At 41.7% G+C, this 25,227-nt stretch overlaps 1 protein-coding gene across 4 annotated transcripts in view; it reads right to left on the reverse strand.

Annotated features, from left to right (window-relative positions):
- The window catches only part of cdk17 (cyclin dependent kinase 17), a 227,588-nt gene that overhangs the window by 32,349 nt on the left and 170,012 nt on the right, over window positions 1-25,227 (reverse strand). For all 4 annotated transcript variants that reach the window (XM_060843053.1, XM_060843052.1, XM_060843055.1 and 1 more), the window contains 5 exons: window positions 24,800-24,914; window positions 24,458-24,552; window positions 24,290-24,352; window positions 24,078-24,201; window positions 12,879-12,999 (listed from right to left, as the gene is read on the reverse strand). In XM_060843053.1, coding sequence (XP_060699036.1) covers window positions 12,879-12,999; window positions 24,078-24,201; window positions 24,290-24,352; window positions 24,458-24,552; window positions 24,800-24,914 — 518 coding nt within the window. The remainder of the gene's footprint in view (window positions 1-12,878; window positions 13,000-24,077; window positions 24,202-24,289; window positions 24,353-24,457; window positions 24,553-24,799; window positions 24,915-25,227) is intronic.

Here is a 25,227-nt window from a genome sequence, read left to right on the forward strand (position 1 = left end):
CTGTGCTGTCTCTTTTAAAAAAAACCTATAAATAATGTTTAATTTTTGAATGTAATTGCGCAATTTCGCCACGGAACACAGAAGCTTTTAACCTCTGTTACTGGGCAAAACGGCACCAGGCTGCCTTATTTTATTAAGCTGGTAACCTTGTTCTATACAGACCGCATTCCTGTTGATTCTTTTGACCGATTGCGAAACCAAGAGGTCCCTGCTGGGATCTAGATCTTCACCAGGAGGTCCATAGTTTCACAGACATCAGTCTTCTGACAAATCAATTCAGTCAATTTGTTATCAATTAATGGCTGGAGACGCTGGATACGGAGAGTCACTAAATACTGCAGTACCAGCAAACAGTCATTGGACTTGAAATGTTTCTTTCTCCACAGAGTATTGTGAATCTCTCCAGTACTTACTGTTCATATTTCAGATTTCCAACATTCACAGTATTTGGTTTTTACCTACCTATAGAATCGGCTATCAGTTCCTTCCCAGTTCTGACCCACTTAACATTGGCCTCATATTTAATGAAAAGGTTGTGGTATGTTATAGGAAACAGCATTGGAAAAATGTTGCAAATCAGCCTTTTTGCTTAAAATTGCAAAATCTAATGAATACATTTAAACAGAAAACTAAGAGAAAAGGTGTGTTATTATATGGTGCCAAGTTTGGACTTTAATGACTGAAGAAGGGTTTACATGTCAGTTTGGCTCATATCAACACATTCTTTTTCATATGACTGCTTTCACAACCTTTTCACTAAGGAAAACATAGGTCCTAAAAGGTAAAATTTTTACCTTTTTACTTTTAGCTGCATTCTGTAAAGCCCAAGTAGAAAAGTTAAAAAGTAAACCCAATTACAATAAAATGTTTCTCTAAAGTCCGTCCAAATGTATTTAAAAATAGTACATATAAAATAATAGTTAGTTTACAGTATAGAAAACTGTATTTAAACTAAATTAGTTTATCCAGTTTTTCTAGTAAAGAGAAGATATTTTTCTCAATTATAGATATTAAAGCACTCTACACAGAATTCTATACAATTTAGTCATTATAACTATAATGAAGTACAGAACTTGTCATAAGTACTACAGATCTGAAGTCTGTTGGAGTTGCAAACTATCATTCCCTAGTTTCAGCTGCATACCTATTTATCCTGCATTCACTCATGTTTCCTTTGTTCTCCTTCAGCTCTCTAATTGGCAGTAGCAATTCTTTACTCAGTTTCCACACCATAACACAACATTGGATTTCTCTCTGATTGATTTGCATTGTAATTGCAATAATTTTTTTGTCTTCTTCATTCTACTATGATGTAGAACTTTAAAAAGGTTTAGACTGGAAGGTTTGAGCCATAGGGAGAGGCTGAATAGACTGGAGCTTTATTCCCTGGAGCATTGGAGGCTGAGGAGTGACCTTATAGAGTTTATAAAATTATGAGGGACATGGCTAGGGTGATTAGCCAAGGTCTTTTCCCAGGGTAGCTGCGTCCAAAAAAGATGGCATAGGTTTAAGGTGAGAGGGGAAAGATTTAAAAGGGACATAAGGGCAACTTTTTCACCAAGAATGGTGCATATCTGGAATAAGCAGCCAAAAGAAGTGGTGGGTGGATAAATTATAACATCTAAAAGGCATTTGGGTGGTTATATGAATGGGAAATGTTTATGAAATATGATTCAAATGCTGGCAAATGGGACTAGGTTAGATTGAGATATCTGGTCAGCGTGGACCAAAGTTGGACCAAAAGGTCTGTTTCCATGTTGTATGTCTATGAGTATGCAAGATAATTATGATGTACATTCTCATACCCCAAACTTAACATGAGGGAAATATGAACGACAGGCAAAGTGTGCTTCAACAGCCCAAAGATCACTTCAAAAACCATTGATAATCTGGCCTTGAAACTCCATCAAAAGCCACTCCATCATGGATTTTCTAAAGACTGCTCACATTTTGATATTTCACCTTCCTTTCCTGCACCTACACTCCCCTGAATTTTGGAAATTACATTCCAGTACTTAATCACAGTACTTTTCTCAAACAGCAAACTTCACGCAGCTAATATTGCCCCTAAACTTTAATCTGGTTCAGCTGCACAATATACAATAGTGCCTCGACATACGAACGACGCCATTCACGAACAAATCGGTTTACGAACAGGATTGTACGTAAAATTTTGCTTCAACGTACGTACGAAATTCAAGGTACGAACGCAAAAAGCCCGTGTGTGACCACGTGGTTTAATTGTTCTGCTTTGCTATGCGCTTGTTGAACGCAAAAGCTCTCGGGCCCCGCGTGATCTCATTCAGTTAGTCTTTGGCGCGTGTGCTGCGAACAGCGTTTGTTGTTATGTCCAAGCATTCTTACGCTATCCGAACAATGGGAAAAATTGATTCAGTTTGCAAACTTTTTGGTTCGCGAACCGGGTCCCGGAACGGATTAAATTCGTAAGTCGAGGTGCTACTGAACAACTAGATTTTTTTGATCCTCACTAACAGCTGCACTCAGTTACTAGTAGCACACAGCTTCTTCTTGAGTCCCCACTGCTCCCAGTTATTTTCATGGAGTTGACTCCAATATTTAGCTGCCTAGTAACTTTTAGAACTTTCTCCTGAGGTAGAACAAAGCGCAGTCATCTAATTGGTCTCCACTTGCCACTGTTGCACAAAGTCCACAGCATATGCCATCTCCCTGGCCCTTGGAACATCTGAATATCAAGGTCACATATGTCAGACTCCTTCAACACCATAATTCTAGTCAAACTCATTTTCAGACTCTTGAGACCTAGGACCCTGGTCTATCCTCTGCAACTGGATCCTTGACTTCCTGACCCACAGACCACAATCAGTAAGGATTGGTGACAACTCCCACTCCACAATAATTCTCAACATCTGTGACCTGCAAGGCTGTGTACTCAGCCCCTGACTGTACTCTTTAACCACTCATAACTATGTGGCCAAATTCAACTCTAGCCCCATTGACAAAATTGCTGATGACACTACCAAGAGGGAAATCAGGAGGGCAAAAAGGGGATATGAAATAGCTTTGGCAAATAGGATTAAGGAGAATTCAAAGAGATGTTATAAATACATTTAAGGACAAAATGGTAACCAGAGAGAGAATTGGGCCCCTCAAAGATCAGCAAGGCAGCCTATGTGTGGAACCACAGGAGATGGGGGACATATTAAACAAGTATATTTCATCAGTGTTCACTGTGGAGAAGGACATGGAAGATATAGGATGCGGGGAAATGGATGGCAACATCTTAAAAAAATGCCATATTACAGAAGCAGAGGTTCTGAATGTCTTAAACAACAAAGGTAAATAAACACTCAGGACTTGATCAGATGTATCTTTAAAACTCTGTGGGAAGCTCGGGAAGTGATTGCTGGGCCTATTGCTGAGTTATCTGGGTCACTGATAGTCACAGGTTAAGTGCAGGAAGACTGGAGGTTGGCTAACATGGTGCCACTATTTAAGAAAAGTGGTAAGGAAAAGCTAGGGAATTATAGACAGTGAGCCTGACATTGGTGGTGGGCGAGTTGTTGTGAGGAAACACTGAGGGACACATCTACACTGAGGGAAAGGCAAGGACTGATTTGGGATAGTCAACATGACTTTGCGCGTGGGAAATCATGTCTCATGAAGTGGACTGAGTTTTTTTTGAAGTAGTAACGAAGAGGATTGATGAGGGCAGAGCAATGGACATGATCAATATGGACTTCAGTAAGTCGTTCAATAAGATTCCTCATGATAGATTGGTTAGCAAGGTTAGATCACATGGAATACAGGGAGAACTAGCCATTTGGATACAGACTAGCTCAAAGATAGAAGACAGAGGGTGGTGGTGGAGGGTTGCTTTTCAGACTTTTGTTTTTTCAGCTGCAGCAGCAACTCGAAGGACGGGAGCTCGGACCAGGGGTCTGCCGGGAACGGTGAGTCACTGATTTGAGCTTTTAAATTTGAAGTCAGAGAGCAGAGGTATCTGGGAAAGGAGGGACTTCTTATTTTTATTTCCGTCCAGTTACATAAGTCAGTGTTTCCTCAACCCGAGTCCAAACCGTTGCAGGGCCTCCCACCCAACCACCTCCTCTAACCTTAAAGACGAGGGACACATCAGCTAAGCATCTATTCTTTTTTACTTTGAGGTAAGGGGATTAGCAGGGATGGCAGTGCAGGGAGAACAATGTTCCTCCTGCATGATGTTTGACTGAGGGATGCGATTAGTGTCCCATCCAAGTACATCTGCAGGAGGTGCACCCAACTCTCGCTCCTCCAAGACCGTGTTAGGGAACACGAGCGGGAGCTGGATGAACTTCGGATCATTCAGGAGGCAGAGGCTGTTAAGGATAAGAGTTACAGAGAAGTAGTTACTCCTAGGCACGAAGAAAGCTGGGTGACTGTTCGAAGGGGGAGAAACAGTCATTCCCCTGAAAAACATGTATACCATTTTGGATACTGTTGAGGGGGGCGACTTACCAAGGGTATGCAGTGGGGCCCAGGACTCTGGCACAGAGCCAGTCTATGTTGCACAGAAGGGAAGGAGGGAAAGAGGAGAGTTTTAGTCATTGGGGACTCAACAGTTTGAGGCTCAGTTAGAAGGTTTGTTGGGAGTAAATGAGACTCGCGGTTACTAGTGGTGTGCCACATGGATCTGTTTTGGGACCACTGCTGTTTGTCAGTTTTATAAATGGCTTAGTCACAGGCATAGGTGGATGGATTAGTAAATTTGAAGACAACACTAAAGTCGGTGGAGTAATGGACACTTTGGAAGAATGTTACAGGTTGCAGGGGTCTTGGATAAACTGCAGAATTGGGCTGAGAGGTGGCAAATGGAGTTCAATGCAGCTAAATGTGAGGTGATCCACTTTGGGAAGAATAACAGGAAGGCAGAGTACTGGGTCATTGGAAAGATTCTTGGTAATGTGGATGTGCAGAGGGATCTTGGAGTCCATGTGCATAGATCCCTGAAAGTTGCCACCCAGGTTGATAGTGCTGTTAAGAAGGCATATGGTGTGTTAGATTTCATTTGTAGAGGGATTGAGTTCCGGAGCCACAATATCATGCTGCAACTATACAAAACACTAGAGCAGCCACACTTGGAATATTATGTACAGTATTGGTTGCCATATTTCGGGAAGGATGTGAAAGTATTGAAAAATATGCAGAGGAGATTTACCAGGATGTTGCTTGGTCATGAGGGAAGGTCTTATGAGGAAAGGCTGAGAGACTTGGATTTGTTCTTATTGGAAAGAAGGCTAAGAGGGGATTTGATAGAGACATACAAGATGATCAGAGGATTAGACAGGGTAGATAGTGAAAGTCTTTTTTCCGAGGATGATGACGTCAGCTTGTACGAGGGGCATAACTACAAAATTGAGGTGTGATAGATTTAAGACAGATGTCAGAGGCAGGTTCTTTACGCAGGGAGTAGTAAGGGCGTGGAATGCCTTTCCTGCTATTGTAGTCAACTCAGTCACATTAGGGAGATTTAAACAATCCTTAGATGAGCACATGGATGATGATGGGATAGTGTAGGGGGACGAGCGGAGAATAGCTTACAGGTTGGCAGAACATCAAGGGCCAAAGGGCCTGTTCTGCGCTGTACAGTTCTATGTTAAGTCTGTGACCAGTGGTGTGCCTCAAAAATCAGTGCTGAGTCTACTGCTTATTGTTATTTATCTAAGTCTTTTGGATATGAACACAGGAAGTATAGTTAGTAAGTTTACAGATGATACCAAATTTGGTAGTGAATATCGAAAAAGGTTACCTCAGAGTACAATGGGATCTTGATCAGATGGCCAACGGACCAAAGAATGGCAGATAAAATTTAGTTTAGAAACATGTGAGATGTTGTATTTTGGAAAGGCAAATCAGGTCAGGATTTATATACTTAATGGTAAGGTCCTGGGAGCATTGCTGAACAGAGACCTTGGGAGTGCAGGCTCATAGTTCCTTGAAAGTGGAGTCACAGGTAGATAGGATAGTGAAGGTATGCTTTCCTTTATTGGTCAGAGCATTGAGTGTAGGAGTTGGGAGGTCATGTTGCAGCTGTATAGGAATACTGTGTGCAATTCTGGTCTCCCAAGGATGTTGTCAAACTTGAAAGAGTTCAGAAAAGATTTACAAGGACATTGCCAGGGTAGGAGGATTTGTGCCATGGGGAGACGTTGAATAGGCTGGGGCTGTTTTCCCTAGAGTATCAGAGGTTGAGGAGTGAGCTTTATAGAGGTTTATAAAATCAAGAGGGGCATGGATATAGGCACGGTGAGGAAGTTCAGAACTAGATGTCATAGGTTTAGGGTGAGAGGGGCAAGATTTAAAAGGGACCTAAGGGGCAACCTTTTCATGCAGAGGGTGGTGAGTGTATAGAATGGGCTGCCAGAGGATGTGGTGAAGACTGGTCCAATTACAACATTTAAAAGGCATCTGGAAACGTACATGAATAGAAGGGTTTAGAGAGATATAGGCAAAGTGCTGACAAATGCGACTAGATTAATTTAGGATATCTGTTCAGCATGGATAAGTTGGATTAAAGGATTTGTTTCGAAATGTACATCTCTATGACTCTATATATCATAACTCTTAACAAGGTGATTAGAAAATATATCTTAAAAGATGTCCTGAAAACTGCCAACATAAGTGAAACTGGCCATGCTCACCACCCAATTAATCACCACAATAGGTTTCCGTTAATTGCATCCATTTGTGGGCCTTTAATGGAATGGTCAGTGAATTGGTTTTTTTAAAGCAACAACATATTTAGTTATTGAATTCTGTTGCGCAGCAGGCACTATAGATTGTCTAATTGGTAATCTTGAAAACAGGACCTGAACCACTGGTGAAAAAACGTTTTCCTAATTGTCAACTTTAATCAGTAAAACTGGACCAAGCTTTTTTCTAATTGCTCAAGGAATGTGCAAAGTTAAAAATCACACACCACCAGATTATAGTTCAACAGGTTTATTTGGAAGTACTAGCTGGTGTTGTGAGACTTTTAACTCTGTCCACCCCAATCCGACACCAGCACCTCCTCATCAGTGTGGGCATTATTTCTGAAGCCAGCACTTAATACTTATGCCTAATTGTCACAAAGAAGCTGGCAGTGAGCTGCCTTTTTAAACTGCTGCAATCCTTGGGATGCAGGGCGTTATGGACCAGGCCAGACTCCCTCAAAATATTTTAAGAAGGTAGCCCAGACGTCCACCTTTTCGTATTTTAAAGGCAGATATGACATTGATATTCCAGAAGTGATGTAGCTGGTCAAATCACTCGGCTTTAACAAAAAACAGAATTTAGAATAACAACTATTTGAAAACCCAACCGTCTTGATACAGCAACTTATCTTAAGAGCTGTTCCAATTTCCATAAATCCCATAAACACACACCTTGGCAAATAGCAAATTCAAACTCTTGTTCTAACAGGAAGGAAAGATTTTAAATAGCCAGTCAGAAATCATCTGCTGAAGCTTGGAATCTTTCTCCAGGCGGCAGCAGATTCTGACTGTTACAACTAAGCCAAACTAGAAAAAACCTGAACTGGGAGAACTGAGCACACCCCTGCCATTGTTAAGGTAGACATATCTGCACCTCTGCCTTTATGACCCCTCTTGGAAAAGTATGACAAAATAACCTTCTTAAAATAATAGGACCGTCACAAAGTACACCTGTTGTGCTGTCAGGAAGGGACTTTAGGATTTTGACTCAGTGACAGAAAAGGAACAATGATATAGTTCCAAGTCAGGAAGGATTGCAGATGGTGGGTTCACATGTATCTGCTGCACCTGTCCTTCTAGAAAGCAGTGTGTGTAGATTATGAAAGTGTCAAAGATGCTGAAGGCGCCTTGATGAGTTGTTGCAGTGCACCTTGTAGATGGTACATAATACTGTTGACACTGTGCATTCGAGGTGGAGGACTTCAATTTTGAAGGGGTTGAATGGGGTGCCAATCAAACAGGCTGATTGTTCTGGATGCTTTTAAGCATCTGGAGCACTGGAGGAGTTGCACCCATCCAGTTAAATGAAAAGTACTCTTTTACATCATGATTGTTACCTGTATAGTTAGCAAGCAATGGCCAGGAAAATTCCAAGCGTTTGGCCTTTTCTTGAATTTATCTGGTTGGTCTAATTAAATTTGTGATTAATGGTGACCCCAAGGGGGAATTCACTAACAGTAATGTTATTGGATGTCAAAAGATAATCATTAGATTCCTTCCTGGCAGAAACAGTGCCTGGCAGTTACATAGCTTGAATGTTACTTGCTACTTATCAGTCCAAGCCTAGATCCAGTCCAGGCCTTTTGCCTAGGAATACAGACAGCATCAGTGTGTGCAGTCACGATGATGGAGGCATGTAATTGATTAAACAGCTGAGGTTTAGGACACTACCCTGAGGAACATGCTGGGATGAAGGAGAATAATCTTCAAAAATTACTATCTTCCTTTGCATTCGAAATGACTTTAATCAGCATATAAGTCCCATCTGTCCTTGATTCCCATTCACACCAGTTTTGCTGGGCCTCCTTGATGCCCTATTTGATGAAAAGCTGCCTCAACAATGAAGGCAGATGCTCTAACTTCTTGCTGAGTTCACTCTTTAGTTTGTGCTTGGACCAAAGTTGTAATGAGGTCAGGAGCTGAGTGACCCTGACAAAGTTTGTGGAGATTCTTGTTGTTTGTTTAATTGCCTACCTTGAATCAGGATTGGACATGTATTTGTATTACTGCAGAGTGTAGATCTGATCTGTTGGCTGTGCGATTGCTTTGCCCTGTCCATTGCATGTTGTTTGGTACAAAAATAGTCCTGTGTTGGACCTTCACCGGGGCCCCCAGCGCATTTTTAAGTATGTCTTCCATACCTTTCCACTGAACCATGGTTGATCTCCCAGTTTGATAGTAAATTGCAGAAGTGGTGGATGCGCATGGTATAAGCTTACAGTTTGTGACTGAATATAATTCTGCTTCAGCTGATTGGTCTAGAGTGCCTTAATGATGCAGAGTTTTGAGTTGCCAATTATGTTCAAAATGTATTTCTCAGCAGGGTGGTAGCATTACAATAGTGGGTATCCTCAACGTGAATCTTAGAATCCCAACGGGGTGTAAACAGGCCAGTTAGCCCAACAAGTCCACACCGACCCTCCGAAGAGTATCCCACACAGACTCATTCCCCTACTCTACTACTCTACATTTAGGAGAAAATGAGGACTGCAGATGCTGGAGATCAGAATCAAACAATATGGAGCTGGAAAAGCACAGCCAGTCAGGCAGCATCCGAGGAGGAGAGTCGATGTTTTGGGTGTAAGCCTTTCTTCAGGAAGGATGATTTCCTGATGAAGGGCCTATGCCCAAAATGCTGACTCGCCTGCTCCTTGGATGTTGCCTGACTGGCCGTGTGGTTCCAGCACCACACCCTGACTACTCTACATTTAGCCCAGACTAATACATTTAACCCACACATCCCTGGACACTATAGGTAATTTAGCTTGGGCAATTCACCTAACCTTGTCACAAAGCTGGTTCTTTTTCTCAAAGTTACTATGTCCTTGATTTTTTTCAGAGGAGTCGTAGCACGGTGGCTCAGTGGTTAGCACTGCTGCCTCCCAGCACCATGGTCCCAGGTCCGATTCCAGCCTCAGGTGACTGTCTGTGTGGAGTTTGCACATTCTCTGTGTCTGCGTGGGTTTCCTCCAGGTGCTCCGGTTTCCTCCCACAATCCAAAGATGTGCAGGTCAGGTGAATTGGCCATGCTAAATTGCCCAGTGTTAGGTGCATTAGTCAGATGGAAATGGGTCTGGGTGGGTTACTCTTCGGAGTGTCGGTGTGGACTTGATGGGCCGAAGGGCCTGCTTCCACACTGTAGGTAATCTAATCAAAACAGACCAGGCTCTGAAATGGCTGATTTGGTGCAGAGATGAATGGCTTATTGGGGCCCTTTTTGTTTATTCCAAAACAAATGATACCTCAGGCCAAGTTTTAGAAATAACTTGTATAATGGTAGCTGAGGTTTTTTGGTTCAGTTGCAGCAGAGGATGCGTGAAACAGGCTGCTGACGTCTCTCTCTGTCTCTCTCCTTGCAAACTAAGCATTTGCTTGATTTTACCTTCTGTTCTAAGGGATATGCATAATGGGATTGTTGCACATATTTTCAGAACAGCATCATTAAGTCAGGTTTGGATAAGATAAGTTATATGGTATTCTGTTTTCTGTTCTTTGTGTTTCATTCCATAATCTTGTAAATTTTTTGTTTAAAATTTGGCAGTCAACCCAGCTAATTTACACCGGGAATATCCACTATACACCTCACTAAACAAATAACAAAGTTACTGTCTGGGGCTACCTGCTTAAAAATGTTCTGAGGAGTCTGGCCTAATCCATAACAACCTGCATATCTTTGGATTGTGGGAGGAAACCCAACCACCCGGAGGAAATCCACACAGACACAAGAGAATGTGTAAAGTCCACACAGGCAGTTGCCCGAGGCTGGAATCAAACCCTGTTTCCTGGCGCTGTGAGGCAGCAGTGCTGACCACTGAGCCACCATGCCACCCATACAAGGACTTTATCTCCACAAGGAGTGATCACTCCTAATACAGTCATGGAAAGATGCACCTGCGACAAGCAGATCAGAGATTGAATTCAAATTTCACTACCCCTCAGGGTGGGATGCACATCTTTGAACAGTATTATTACTACTACATGACTGCCTTCTATTTCGCAGCCTTGATGTGGTGGTGCCACTGTTGGATTGGAGTGAACAAAGTCAGAAGTCATACAACACCAGGTTTAGTCCAACAGGATTATTTGAAATCACAAACTTTCAGAGTGCTGCTTCTTCATCAGGTGAACTGGAGCACAGTTACTCAATCTATAGCCACGATGTGGAGGAGCTGGTGTTGAACTGGAGTGGACAAAGTTAAAAACTTGATGAAAGACCAGCGCTCCGAAAGCTAGTGCTTCCAAATAAAACTGTTGGAGTATAATCTGGTATTGTGTGATTTTTAACAGAAATTATAGGCAGAGAGATAATGGCAAGATAATTTCAGGTAACGGATTGTCAAAAGATATATAAATTTATTGTGTGGGATTTCGACAGGCTGAATTACAAGTCACAAGACTTGTAGCTGCCTGATGAGGGAGCAGCACTCCGAAAGCTTGTACTTTCAAATAAACCTGTTGGACTAACCTGGTGTTGTGATTTTTAACTTTGGCCATCCCAGTCCAACACTGGCACTTTCATATTATAAATTCTGTACCTGCTTCCCTCGATTTCACCTGACAAAACAGCAGCATTCAGAAAGCTTGTGATTTCAAACAAACCCATTGGACTCTAATCTGGTGTCATCATCTTTAATCAGTATCCTGTTCCTGTCTTATCTCCATAACCCTTGATTCCACTATCCTTGAGAGCTCTATCCAACTCTTTCTTAAATGAATCCAGAGACTGGGCCTCCACTGCCCTCTGGGGCAGAGCATTCCACACAGCCACCACTCTCTGGGTGAAGAAGTTTCTCCTCATCTCTGTCCTAAATGGTCTACCCCGTATTTTTAAGCTGTGTCCTCTGGTTCAGCACTCACCCATCAGCGGAAACATGTTTCTTGCCTCCAGAGTGTCCAATCCTTTAATAATTTTATATGTCTCAATCAGATCCCCTCCCAGTTTTCTAAACTCAAGGGTATACAAGCCCAGTCGCTCCAGTCTTTCAGCATAAGGTAGTCCTGCCATTCCAGGAATTGACCTCGTTAACCTATGCTGCATTCCCTCATTAGCCAGAATGTCTTTCCTCAAATTTGGAGACTAGAACTGCACACAGTACTCCAGGTGTGGTCTCACCAGGGCCCTGTACAGCTGCAGAAGAACCTCTTTTATACTCAATCCCTCTTGTTATGAAGGCCAGCATGCTATTAGACTTCTTCACTACCTGCTGTACCTGCACGCTTGCCTTCATTGACTGGTGTACAAGAACACCCAGATCTCTTTGTACTGCTCCTTTACCTAAATTGATTCCATTTAGGTAGTAATCTGCCTTCCTGTTCTTGCCACCAAAATGGATAACCATACATTTATCCACATTAAACTGCATCTGCCATGCATCTGACAACTCATCTAAGCTGTCCAGGTCACCCTGTAATCTCCTAACATCCTCCTCATATTTCACCCTGCCACCCAGATTAGTATCATCAGCAAATTTGCTAATATTATTACTAATACTATCTTCTATATCATTAACATATATTGTAAAAAGCTGCGGTCCCAGCACTGATCCCTGCGGTAGCCCACTGGTCACTGCCTGCCATTCCGAAATGGAGCCGTTTATCACTACACTTTGTTTCCTTGTCAGCCAACCAATTTTCAATCCAAGTTAGTACTTTGCCCCCAGTACCATGCACCCTAATTTTGCTCACTAACCTCCTATGTGAGACTTTATCAAAAGCTTTCTGAAAGTCCAGGTACATTACATCTATTGGATCTCCCTCGTCCATCTTCAAGTTACATCCTCAAACTTCTGATCTTGTCATATTTAGTAGAAAGGTTATTAATACTCTCAAATACATCATATTTTACATGAATTATATTTAAGTGCATTGACCCATGAGAAATTTTGTTTGTTGATATGCTATAGGTTGAGCTTGAGCAAACAAAAGCACTTCTTAAGAATTACAGTAATGTAGGCTTGGAATACCAAATACATCCAAAGCCTAAACATTACACCATTGTATTACAGCTGTAGTAATTCCATATTATTAGATATTGACAGGATAACGCTCATAGCAGAGGGCAGGCTGGATTATGGATGTGATCCTTGATATAGAATAAGAGACCCTTAAAGATATAACATTGTTGGCCCCCATCAAACAAAATTAAATGAAGTCAATTATACATACCACATGTCAATCTGTGTTGAATACTCTGAAGAGCCCAGAAGAACATCTGGAGGCCTGTACCACAAAGTTACTACTTCATTTGAGTATGTCTTTGTTGGAACAGACTTGGCTCTTGCCAAACCTGTGAAGACAGAATATACAATTAAAGTTCCAAAGAAGAGTCATATTAAACTTGAAAAATTAATTTAGTTTCTCACTTCACAGATGCTGTCAGACCTGATGTGCTCCAGTACATTTTGATTTATTTAAAAAAAATTTAATCTGTAATATGATGAATTACACATTTTGAACGATTCTGCGCTCAGTGCTGAGGTGAAATAAGTTTTTAATCTTGGCTAATTTAAAAATTCTTTTGTTATTTATATCTATACTAAATGAGTTGTACAGCATGAAAACAGACCCTTTGGTCCATCTCGTCCATGCCGACCAGATATCCTAAATTAATCTAGTTCCCTTCCTATTCACACACCATCCAGATCTCTTTTAAATGCTGTAATTGTACCTTCCTCAATCACCTCATCTGGCACTTCATCTCATTCATACACGCACCACCTTCTACATGAAAAAGTTTCCCCAGATCCCTTTTATATTTTCCCTTCTCATCTTAAACCTATGGTTTTGGACACCCCCACCTAAGGAAAAAGACCTTTACCCATGTCACCCATGACTTTAGAAACCTCTATAAAGAGCACCCCTCAACCTTTGATGCTCCAGGGAAAACAGTTTCAGCCTATTCAGGTTCTCCATCCAGCTCAAATCTCCAACCCCGGCAACATCCTTGTAAGTCTTTTCTGCAACTTTTCAAGTTTCATGACTTCTTTCCTATAGCAGGAAGGCCAGAATTGAATGCAGCTTTCCAAAGTGGCCCAACCAATGTCCTGTACAACACAACATGACACCCTAACTCTATTCTCAATGCACTGACCAATAAAGGCAAGCATACCAAACACGTTTTTCACAACCCTCTCAAACTGTGAGTCCACTTTCAAGGAAATATAAACCAGCACCCCGAAGTCTCTTTGTTCAGCAACACTCCCCAGGACCTTACTGTTAACTATTTCAGTCCTGCTCTTATTTGCCTTACCAAAATGCAACACTTCACACGTATCTAAATTAAACTCCATTTGCCATTGCTTGGCCCATTGGCCCCTATGATCAAGGTCCCATTGTAGTCAGAAATAACCTTCTTCACTCTCCACTACAACACCAATTGTAGTGTCATCTGCAAACTTACTAACCATTCTTCCTATTTTCATATCCAAATCATGTATATAAATGACAAAAAGCAGTGTAACCAACACGGATTCTTGCAGCACACTGCTGGTTACAGGCCTCCAGTCTGAAAAACAATCCTCCAGTATCGCCCCCTGACTACTACCTTCAAGCTAATTTTGTATCCTAATGGTCAGCTCTCACTGGATTCCATGTAATCTAATCTTAGTCTACCATGCAGAACCTTGGAATTGTTGAGAAACTGTGGGAGTCAGTTTTTCACAAATCTTCTTTGTGGGACACTGCACTTCTGTACTTTGCCGGTACAGATACAACAGCTGAGGAACTTGTATCTATACTGCACTGTATATTTCTTTAAAGACTCCTATTTGCCTGCTTTATTCACCGAAGCTTTTCTTGCTTTGTTTTGCACGTTATTTCAGCTAGGAACACAGACTTCAGTAAAAGTATGGCATAGCATTTCAAGTTTTATGTTGGCTTTTACAGCTAAAACTTGGTCCTCAGGAACTTAACTTTGGGTATAGTCTTTTGTCATTATTTGCTGTTTGCTGTCATTATTCCCAATCAGCCACATTTCACCAGCTACTATCCATGACAAAAAGCTCTATACCCACAACATGCAGGATGAATGTGATATATAAAATATATGCAGCAGCTGCGAGAAGCATTACGTAGGACAAATGGGCAAGAAACTCACAAGCAGAACACACAAGTATCAGCATGCAACAAAATTACACGACCAGTCCTCCCTCATATGAATAAACACTGACAATGAAGAACACCAATTCAACTGGGATAACGTTACGAAACTGGAACAGGCTAAACAAAGACAAGCTTGGGAATTCCTGGAAGCCTGATATTCATCCACCAGTTCCATAAACAAACATGTTGAAATAGACCCCATATACAGACCACTACCGTACAAAATGAAGTAGAACCACCCACCACAACAGACAGAACCGTGTAAATTCAGGGCAGATCACAACGACAGCACTTCATCTCTAGGCTACACAGCACTAAGGGGTCACCAAGGAGGGAGACTAAATGCAAGAAAATCAACCAGCTCAGTGTATTGACAATTTGTTTTAAACTGAAAATTAATAATGGTAGGATTAGATGTTTGTAGACAATATAGCCAGATAAGACATTCCTTCAGTATTAGGCAGACTGAAACAGATCATAGACATTTTAACCCTTACTGATTAAAATCACATTCCTCTCTGAAACTTTCTCTTTGTATGCATAGTGTGATTTTATGTCCTCTTGTCAACACATTAGAGCTGTGACTTCCAAAGAAATCATGCTTCAATTCATAGTGACTTCGTAGAAAAGGTCAAAGAGCAACGGTTCTGTAGTAACCATTTAAATATGTATGTTTGATGGCTACATTGACAGCTAACGTCACCGCCTTATTTGCAGCAAATTTGACTCTGGGAGGGTGGCTGCCAATTTTGATTTGAAGCTGGATCTGTGACAGGCATAAATTAATAGAAGCAATCCAATTGAAAAGAGGTACCCAATCAGTGCTGTAGCAACTGGTGACTGACTAACCAGTTTTCAAACAAACAACCTTTGTGAACCAATGCATTATTTACAAATGAACCTCCTCGGCTTCGAGGGCCCAAATCATGGCCCAGGCTCCCATCCCTAGGCCCCACTGGGCGGTGACAGTCAATTCTCGGCCGACCAGCAAAGATATATCGGAGTTGGGAGATCATGTTGTGGCTATACAGGACATTGGTTAGGGCCACTTTTGGAATACTGTGTGCAATTTTGGTCTCCCCTGCTACAGGAAGGATGTTCGGAAACTTGAAAGGGTTCGAAAAAGATTTACAAGGATGTTGGAGGGTTTCAGCAATAGGGAGAGGCTGGATGGAATGGAACTGTTTTCCCTTAAGCATTGGAGACTGGGGCCTTATAGGAGGTTTATAAAATCACGAACTGGCACAGAAAGATTTAAAAGGGGCAACTTTTTCTCACAGAGGGTGGTATGTGTGTAGAACATGCTGCCAGAGGAAGTGGTGGAGGCTGGTACAATGACAACATTTAAAAGGCAGCTGGATAGGGACATGAACAGGAAGGGTTTAGCAAGATATGGGCCAAGTGCTGGCAAATGGGACTAGATTAGGTTAGGATATCTGGGTTGGCATGGGTCTGTTTCCATGCTGTACATCCCTATAGCTCTATGAACCACTTCAGGGATGTTATTACACATGTTTGAAGCTGGGAGAGCTTAAAACTAGATCTCCTGGCTCTAAGGTAGGAACATTACCAGTCCACTACAAAAGCTCTCCTCCTGGCCAGATTCCCATTCAATTATTATATGGAACAGGTGAAAAATCTATGAAGAACAGGGAGCAATAGTTCATATAGCACCATTTAATTGTTCCTCTGGGGATAGACACTGTGCTAACTGTATATCCCATGTTGCACTTTTCAATGATGTTTATAGAAAAAGCAACATAGTGATGGCTTGGAGTGCTGTCAGCCCCTACAGATTTAACGTTATCTGTACAACATTGAAATGATTTTTTTTTTGCACATACTTTTATTTCCCCCAAGGAATGTGTTACCTGACCTTAATTGTCTTTGAAAAGGTAGTTGTGAACCACCACCTTGAACTACTACAGTCCATCTGATCTAGATAAGTTTTTAGTGCTGTTAGGAAAAATGTTCCAGGACTTTGACCCAACCACATCAAAGAATTGCCATTATATTTCCAAGTCAGGATGGTGAAGGCTTGGCAGGAAACTTGTACAGATAGACAATCCTTTATCCGAAATCCTGAAATCTGAAAAGCTCCAAAATCTAAAGGCTTTTTGTGAAGTTTTTTTCTCATTAGTAAGGCTGTTTGGCATGCAAACAGTTAATCCAAGTCGACACCCACAAAAAATTCTGAATTCCAAAACCACCTGGTCCCGAGCATTTCGGGTAAAGGATTGTGCACCTGTAGATGATGGTGTTCCCATGCGTCTACAGTCATTGCATTGCAAGGTGTGGTTGAAAGGTGCTGCACTGCATTGTGTATATGATACACATTGCAGCTACTACCTATTAGATTTAGGAGGAGTGAACGTTTAAGGTGGTGATGGGGTGCCAATCAAGTGGTTGTTTGGTCTTGGATGATGCCAAGCTTGAGTGTTGCTGTAGATGCACACATCCAAAACGAGTGGAGAATATTCTACAGCACTCCTCACCAAAATTCCCTCTAAGAGGTTGGAGATTGAAAGAGTTTTCTGAAGATTCTTAACAGCCTTCTTTTTGTACTCTATGCATCTCTCTAATAAGCCTAGAATCCTACTTACTTTTTTAATCACTGTCTAAACTTGTCCTGCCCTTTTCAACAATGTATCCCAGCTGAATGGCCAATGCTATTCCTATTTTCCCATACACCTTCCCCCGACTAGTATCACTGTTTCTACTTTAGAATTGTGCCCTTTGTTTCACTATTATCTCTCCTCATTCTTTCCACCAAAACAAAATTCATGTCATTGGTATATTTGCCAAGCTGGGAATTTCATTTGCAGACATTTCGCCCCTCTTCTAGGTGACATGTTCAGTGCTGTGAAGCCTCCTGTGAAGCATAGCTGTACTGAGTTGGTTGGAATTTATTTGGTTTTGTTCTCGCTGTTTCTGGTTGGTGGTTCTGATTGTTCGTTGCAGTGGTCTGTATTGGGTTGAGGTCAATGTGCTTATTGATGGAGTCCGTGGATAAGTGCCATCTTCTAGGAATTCTCTGGCTGACCTTTTTGGTTTGTCCGATTATTGTTGCATTGTCCCAGTCGAATTTGTGGTCCTTGTTGTCTGTGTGTATAGATACTGGGGATAGCTGGTTGTGGCATTTAGTGGCAAGTTGATGTTCGTGAATGCAGATCGCTAGTTGTCTGCCTGCTTGTCCTATGTAATGTTTCGTGCAGTCTCTGCATGGAATCTTGTATACCACTGTTATTCCTGCACATGATGGGTACACAAACCAGACATATCACTAGACCCATTTTGGCATTTCCAGGAACTCCATCACGCAAACTGGCAAAAGAACTTCAACAAAAACCTCAGACGTCTAATAAGTGGATCCAAGCACTCCATATAATCATCACAGGAAATCCTAAACAATATCAAGAACATAAACATAGGTAAGGATGAAGCGATGGTCTCATTCGTTGGAAAGACACTGACAAACGCTTAGGCAAAGAGACAATAACCAACCTCCTGGACAAACAGAACAGACGATTTGACAAGGAACAAATCAACAAGGACTGCACACACAAACTGCTGGACCTGTGCTTGATGACGCACTTCATATTCAACAGCCAGATATATGTACAAATCAATGGGACACCTCCGGGCTCACCCATCCTAAGGCTCATAGCAAAGCAGTGATGCAAAGACTAAGACAAACAGCCCTCCTACAAATCCGACCCAAACTTTGGATCGGATATGTGGATGATGCTTTCGTAAAAATTAAAAAAACGAAGATCAATAGCACACACTGGATTATCAACACCATGCTCACAGGGATCAAATTTTCGAGAGAGGAGGAAATTAACAACTAACTCCCATTCCTAGATATGATGATAGAAAGAACAGAGTGGGTAATGCACAACAAAAGAAAGTGTACAGAAAAGCCACATGCAGAGAGCAGAATTATAACAGCAACCACCCAAACACACACAAGAGAAATTGCATTAGGATCCTGTTCAAAAGGGCTACATCACACTGCAGCACTCCCGACCCGTGAAGAGAAGAGGAAGAACCTTGTAAAGAATGGATATCCCTTAACATCATCCACAGATGCCACGGCCCAAAACACTAACTACTCTAACTTATATAAAAAGCGTCTCAGAACTGACAGCCAGAGTCCTCCGACTACTCTGATTTGTGACAGCACATAAAATGACAGCCAACCTCAGATGATTCACCAGACCAAAAGACCCAATACCCATCACGTGCAGGACAAACATGATGTCAAAGATTCCATGCAGAGACTACACGAGAAACAACATAGGATAAACAGGCCGAAACCAGCAATCCGCAGTCATGGACATCAACTAACCACTAAATGCCTCAACCAATTTTCCCTAGTATCTATACACACAGGTGACAAGGACCACAAATTCGATTGGGACAACACAAGGACAAGCCAAACAGAGGACAGCCAGAAAACTCCTCAAAGCATGGCACTCATACACATTTTGACCTCAACCCAATATACCGACCACTGCAACGAACACTGAAACCAGCAACTGGAAGCAGCAGGAACAAAACCAAATAAATTCCAATCAACACAGTACTTCACAGGACGCTTCACAGCACTAAGGATGTCACCTAGAAAAGGGACAAAGCGTCTGCAAACGACATTTCCAAGTTGGTGAATGTACCCACAACAAACTAGCACCCGAAGTACAAATCTGTACACAAACCTTGAAGAAATTCAGGTGTCTAGCCATCTCATCAGCCCATATCATCCTAAACTGCATCACTATCCTCTTCATTGTTCACAATATTTCCAAGTTGTGTGACATCTGCAAACCTTGAAATTGTGCTCATCACACCCAGATCTAGGTAAATAATATACTTCACAAAAAACACTGATACTGATGTCAATCCTTCTCAGGTATCTTCTTCCAATCATCAAAACAGCCCTTCACCACCTCTCTGTTTCCTGTCAATGTCACCAGTTTCCCTTTTATCCCATAGTCTTCTAATCTGTTGACAAGTCAATTATGTCACATTTCAACAAAAGTCTTTTGAAGACTGATATTCAATATCAAATGCATTAGTCTCATAAACATCATTAAAACCTTAAGCAAATTAGTCAAACACCATTTAACTTTAACAAAGTTATGCTGGTTTTTCCTAATTAAGACCATAAGACATAGGAGTGGAAGTAAGGCCATTTGGCCCATCGAGTCCACTCTGCCATTTAATCATGGCTAATGGGCATTTCAACTCCACTTACCAGCATTCTCCCCGTAGCCCTTAATTCCTTGTGACATCAAGAATTTATCAATCTTAGCCTTGCAGCCATTTAGCGTCCCGGCCTCCACTGCACTCCCGGCAATCAATTCCACAGGCCCACCGCTCTCTGTTCTGAATTTACCCCCACTAATTCTAAGGCTGTGCCCACGGGTCCTAGTCTCCTCGCCTAATGGAAACAATTTCTTGGTGTCCACCCTTTCCAAGCCATGTATTATCTTGTAAGTTTCTATTAGACCTCCCCTTAACCTTCTAAACTCCAATGAATATAATCCCAGGATCCAAAGTTTAACCTGCACATCCACTATTATCATTTATTGTATCCGTTACTCCCAATGCAGTCTCCTCTACATTGGGGAGACTGGGCGCCTCCTAGCAGAGCGCTTTAGGGAACATCTCCGGGACACCCGCACCAATCAACCACACCGCCCCATGGCCCTACATTTCAACTCTCCCTCCCACTCTGCTGAGGACATGGATGTCCTGGGCCTCCTTCACCGCCGCTCCCTCACCACCAGACGCCTGGAGGAAGAACGCCTCATCTTCCACCTCGGAACACTTCAACCCCAGGGCATCAATGTGGGCTTCAACAGTTTCCTCATTTCCCCTTCCCCCACCTCACCCTAGTTCCAAACTTCCAGCTCAGCACTGTCCCCATGACTTGTCCGGACTTGTCCTACCTGCCTATCCCCTTTTCCACCTATCCACTCCACCCTCTCCTCCCTGACCTATCACCATGATCCCCTCCCCCACTCACCTATTGTACTCTATGCTACTTTCTCCCCACCCCCCTCTAGCTTATCTCTCCACGTTTCAGGCTCTCTGAATTTATTCCTTATTCCTGATTAAGGGCTTTTGCCCAAAAATGTCGATTTTGCTGCTCCTTGGATGCTGCCTGAACTGCTGTGCTCTTCCAGCACCACTAATCCACAATCCCAGGATCTTCAGCCGTTCCTCGTATGTTAGACCTGCCATTCCAGGGATCAGGGAGAAAGTGATGACTGCAGATGCTGGAGATCAGAGCTGAAAATGTGTTGCTGGAAAAGCGCAGCAGGTCAGGCAGCATCCAAGGAGCAGGAGAATCGACGTTTTGGGCATGAGCCCTTCTTCAGGAATCCTGATTATTCCTGAAGAAGGGCTCATGCCCGAAACGTCGACTCTCCTGCTCCTTGGATGCTGCCTGACCTGCTGCGCTTTTCCAGCAACACATTTTCAGCATTCCAGGGATCATCCGTGTGAATCTCCGCTGGACACGCTCCAGTGTCAGTATGTCCTTCCTGAGGTGTGGGGACCAAAACTGGACACAATACTCCAAATGGGACCTAACCAGAGCTTTATAAAGGTCAGTAGCACATTGCTGCTTTTATATTCCAACCCTCTTGAGATAAGTGACAACATTGCATTCACTTTCTTAATCATGGATTCAACCTGCATGTTTACCTTTAGAGAATCCTCGACTTGCACTCCCAGATCCCTTTGTACTTTGGCTTTATGAATTTTCTCACCGTTTAGAAAGTAGTCCATGCTTGTATTCTTTTTCCCAAAGTGCAAGACCTCACATTTGCTCACGTTGAATTCCATCAGCCATTTCCTGGACCATTCTCCCAAACTGTCTAGATCCTTCTGCAGCCTCCCCACTTCCTCAGTACTACCTGCCTGTCCACCTAACTTCGTATCATCGGCAAACTTCGCTAGAATGCCCCAGTCCCTTCATCCAGATCATTAATATAACGTGAACAGCTGCTGCCCCAACACTGAACCCTGTGGGACATCGCTTGTCACCGGCTGCCATTCCGAAAAAGAACCTTTTATCCCAACTCTCTGCCTTCTGTCAGACAGCCGATCCTCAATCCATGCCAGTAGCTCACCTTGAACACCATGGGACCTCACCTTTCTCAGCAGCCTCCCGTGTGGCACCTGATGAAAGGCCTTTTGGAAGTCTAGATAGACCACATCCACTGGATTTCCTTGGTCTAACCTACTTGTCACCTCTTCAAAGAATTCTAACAGGTTTGTCAGGCATGACCTCCCCTTACTAAATCCATTTTGACTTGTTCTAATCTGACCCTGCTCTTCCAAGAATTTAGAAACCTCATCTTTAACAATGGATTCTAGAATTTTACCAACAACTGAGGTTAGGCTAATTGGCCCATAATTTTCCATCTTTTGTCTTGATCCTTTCTTGAACAAGGGGGTTACAACAGCGATCTTCCAATCATCCGGGACTTTCCCTGACTCCAGTGACTTTTAAAAGATCTCAACCAACGCCTCCGCTATTTCCTCAGCCACCTCCCTCAGAACTCTAGGATGTAGCCCATCAGGGCCAGGAGATTTGTCAATTTTAAGACCTTTTAGCTTTTCTAGCACTCTCTCTTTGTAATGGCAACCATATTCAACTCAGCCCCCGACTACCTTTAATTGTTGGGATGTTACTCATGTCTTCCACTGTGAAGACTGACGCACAGTACTTATTAAGTTCTCCAGCCATTTCCTTATCTCCCATCACTAGCCTTGCACCATCAGTTTGAAGTGGCCCAATGTCTACTTTTGCCTGTTGTTTGTTTCCTATGTATTGAAAGAAACTTTTATTATCATTTCTAATATTACTGGCTAGCCTACCTTCATATTTGATCGTCTCCTTCCTTATTTCTCTCTTTGTTATCCTCTAATTGTTTTTGTAACCTTCCCAATCTTCTGATTTCTGGTGCAAGGCTCTTGGCCACTTTATAGGATTTCTCTTTTTCTTTAATACATTTCCTGACTTCCTTTGTCAGCCATGGCTGTCTAATCCCTCCCCGGATAATCTTTCTTTTCTTGGGGATGAACCTCTGTACAGTGTCCTCAATCATACCTACAAACTCCTGCCATTTTTGCTCTACTGTCTTCCCCGCTAGGCTTTACTTCTCGATTTATCTATACTGTCTATGATTGTTAATTTTGACCTAGATTATCATCTCCAAAGCATTTGCACAAAGTTTAAACCAGCAATGTTAAATCATTGTTGAAAAGTGCAACACTGGAAAAGCACAATAGGTCAGGCAGCATCTGAGGAGCAGGAGCGTCGATGTTTCAGGCATTAGCCCTTCATCAGCACACTTTTCGACTCTGACTCTCCAGCATCTGCAGTCTTCACTTTTTTCTAATGTTAAATCATTGCTGAGTTTATCCTTATAGTCTTTTCAAACATATGCAATTTCCCAATCCTCTGGAATCAACCTATAATTAAGGAAATTGGAAGCTTATGGGCAGTCTCTCTACAACTTACACTCATAATTCCCTCAGGCTTAATGCATATAATTTAGTCTTGATGGTGTATCATTCTAAATATAACCAGCCTTTTAAATTACTTCTCTTCATTAATGAAGACATTTATCATAAACCTTTTTTAAAAATTTTGTTTTAGTTTTGCATTAGTTATTTAGGAAACTTCATCCTTGGATGTCCTTTCATTCCCGAACTACTCACTCTTGAAGGCCTCTCATTGCATATTTACTGTATTAATGCAGCTCTTTTGACAGCACCATCTGAACTCTAACTTCCAACACTGTGAAAAAATGCCACCCTGATGTCTTCCAGTTTCTTCACTGGTGGTTTACTGCCACCCTTTACAAATCTCTAGCTTTAACCAATGCCATTATAGTTTTTTTTTACATAAAGTTTGTCATTTGCTTTCCAAGTAACAACTGGTAAAACGTATCTCAAATTGCATTCTAGAGAAAATATCAACTGACTGCAACTATAACATATGACTGTGTTTTGGCATTCAAATTAATTTGATTAGGTGCCACCTCAGAAACAGCCTGAACGTGTTTTGTTTGATCAGAATCACTCACCTATCCTCAAGGTATAAGAGTAATTTCTAATTGTATACAGGAATTAAATAAATCAGAAACAAAACTGAAAATGAGAAGTAAGATGCAAAATAGATTAAAGAAATTAATACATACAAGACTTTTCACCAGTGCGTACTATTTAATTATTACTTCATACCAAAATCAGCAAGCTTTAGTTCTCCCTTTTCATTTATCAACAGGTTCTGTGGTTTCAGGTCTCGGTGTAACACTTTTCGCTTATGACAATATGCCAAACCCCGTAAAATCTGGAATAAAAATATCTACAAAACAAAGCAGTAAGATTATTCTAACATTGCCTGCACGTAACAAATAATTCAAAAGTAGCTGTTTGTTCAGTTTTGCCCTCACCGTCACATTGTGCATGCTCATTATGCTTCCACAGTCATCCATATACTGTTTAAGGTCTTTGTCCTACAAGATGCAGAAATTCAAAATATTAAGTCAGATTCCTTAATTTTTCATTATAATTAACACATACGCAATGACTAGTACAAAGTCTATAAAAACAAACCTTACCAAGTACTCGAACACTAGTGTCAATGACTTTTCCGTGTGAATAATATCATGTAAAGTGACTATGTTCGCATGCTTCAGGTCCTTGAGTAATGAGACTAGAGAGACAAAAATAAAGCAATTAACCAATACCTTTTTACTAAACTTGAAATCATGTCTTAATGCAAAACACTTTATCTGGAATGTGTACTGCACTTCCAATTAATACGACAAAAAACTTAGTTGTCAAATCTACATTTTTAGACTACTTTATTGACAATTGATTCTATATATATTATAAGTTGCATAAGAGTACATAACATTCATTACATGACAATGGTACAATGCATAACTAAATGATTATACCTTCCCGTATTGCTGTGCAAGGTGCACCTTCCTCATGTTCCAGCCTGATTTCTTTCAATGCTACCAGATTATCAGTCAGCTTACTCCTTCCTTTAAACACCGTTGCATAGGTACCCTGGAATAAGGAATGTTAGCAACAAGAATTTTAAATAATACAATAAAATACATACTATGCAATCACAAACACCCTCCATCACTCTCCACATAAATTTGGCACCACATCGCTACACATTTACAAAGCATACTGTTTGTTATTGACTCAGGACAGTTAGGAGTTCCAGCTGATATTAGCTTTCACCTCAATGAGTTTAATAGGAATGATCATCATCAGCAAAGCAAACTTCAATGAACCCACTCTCTCTCTTGATTACATCAAACCTAATGGTGTACATATCCATTTTCAAACGACTAACCCATACATGGTGTAT

This window comes from Hemiscyllium ocellatum, chromosome 23 (genome assembly GCF_020745735.1).
Source record: "Hemiscyllium ocellatum isolate sHemOce1 chromosome 23, sHemOce1.pat.X.cur, whole genome shotgun sequence".
Taxonomy (NCBI): Eukaryota; Metazoa; Chordata; class Chondrichthyes; order Orectolobiformes; family Hemiscylliidae; genus Hemiscyllium; species Hemiscyllium ocellatum.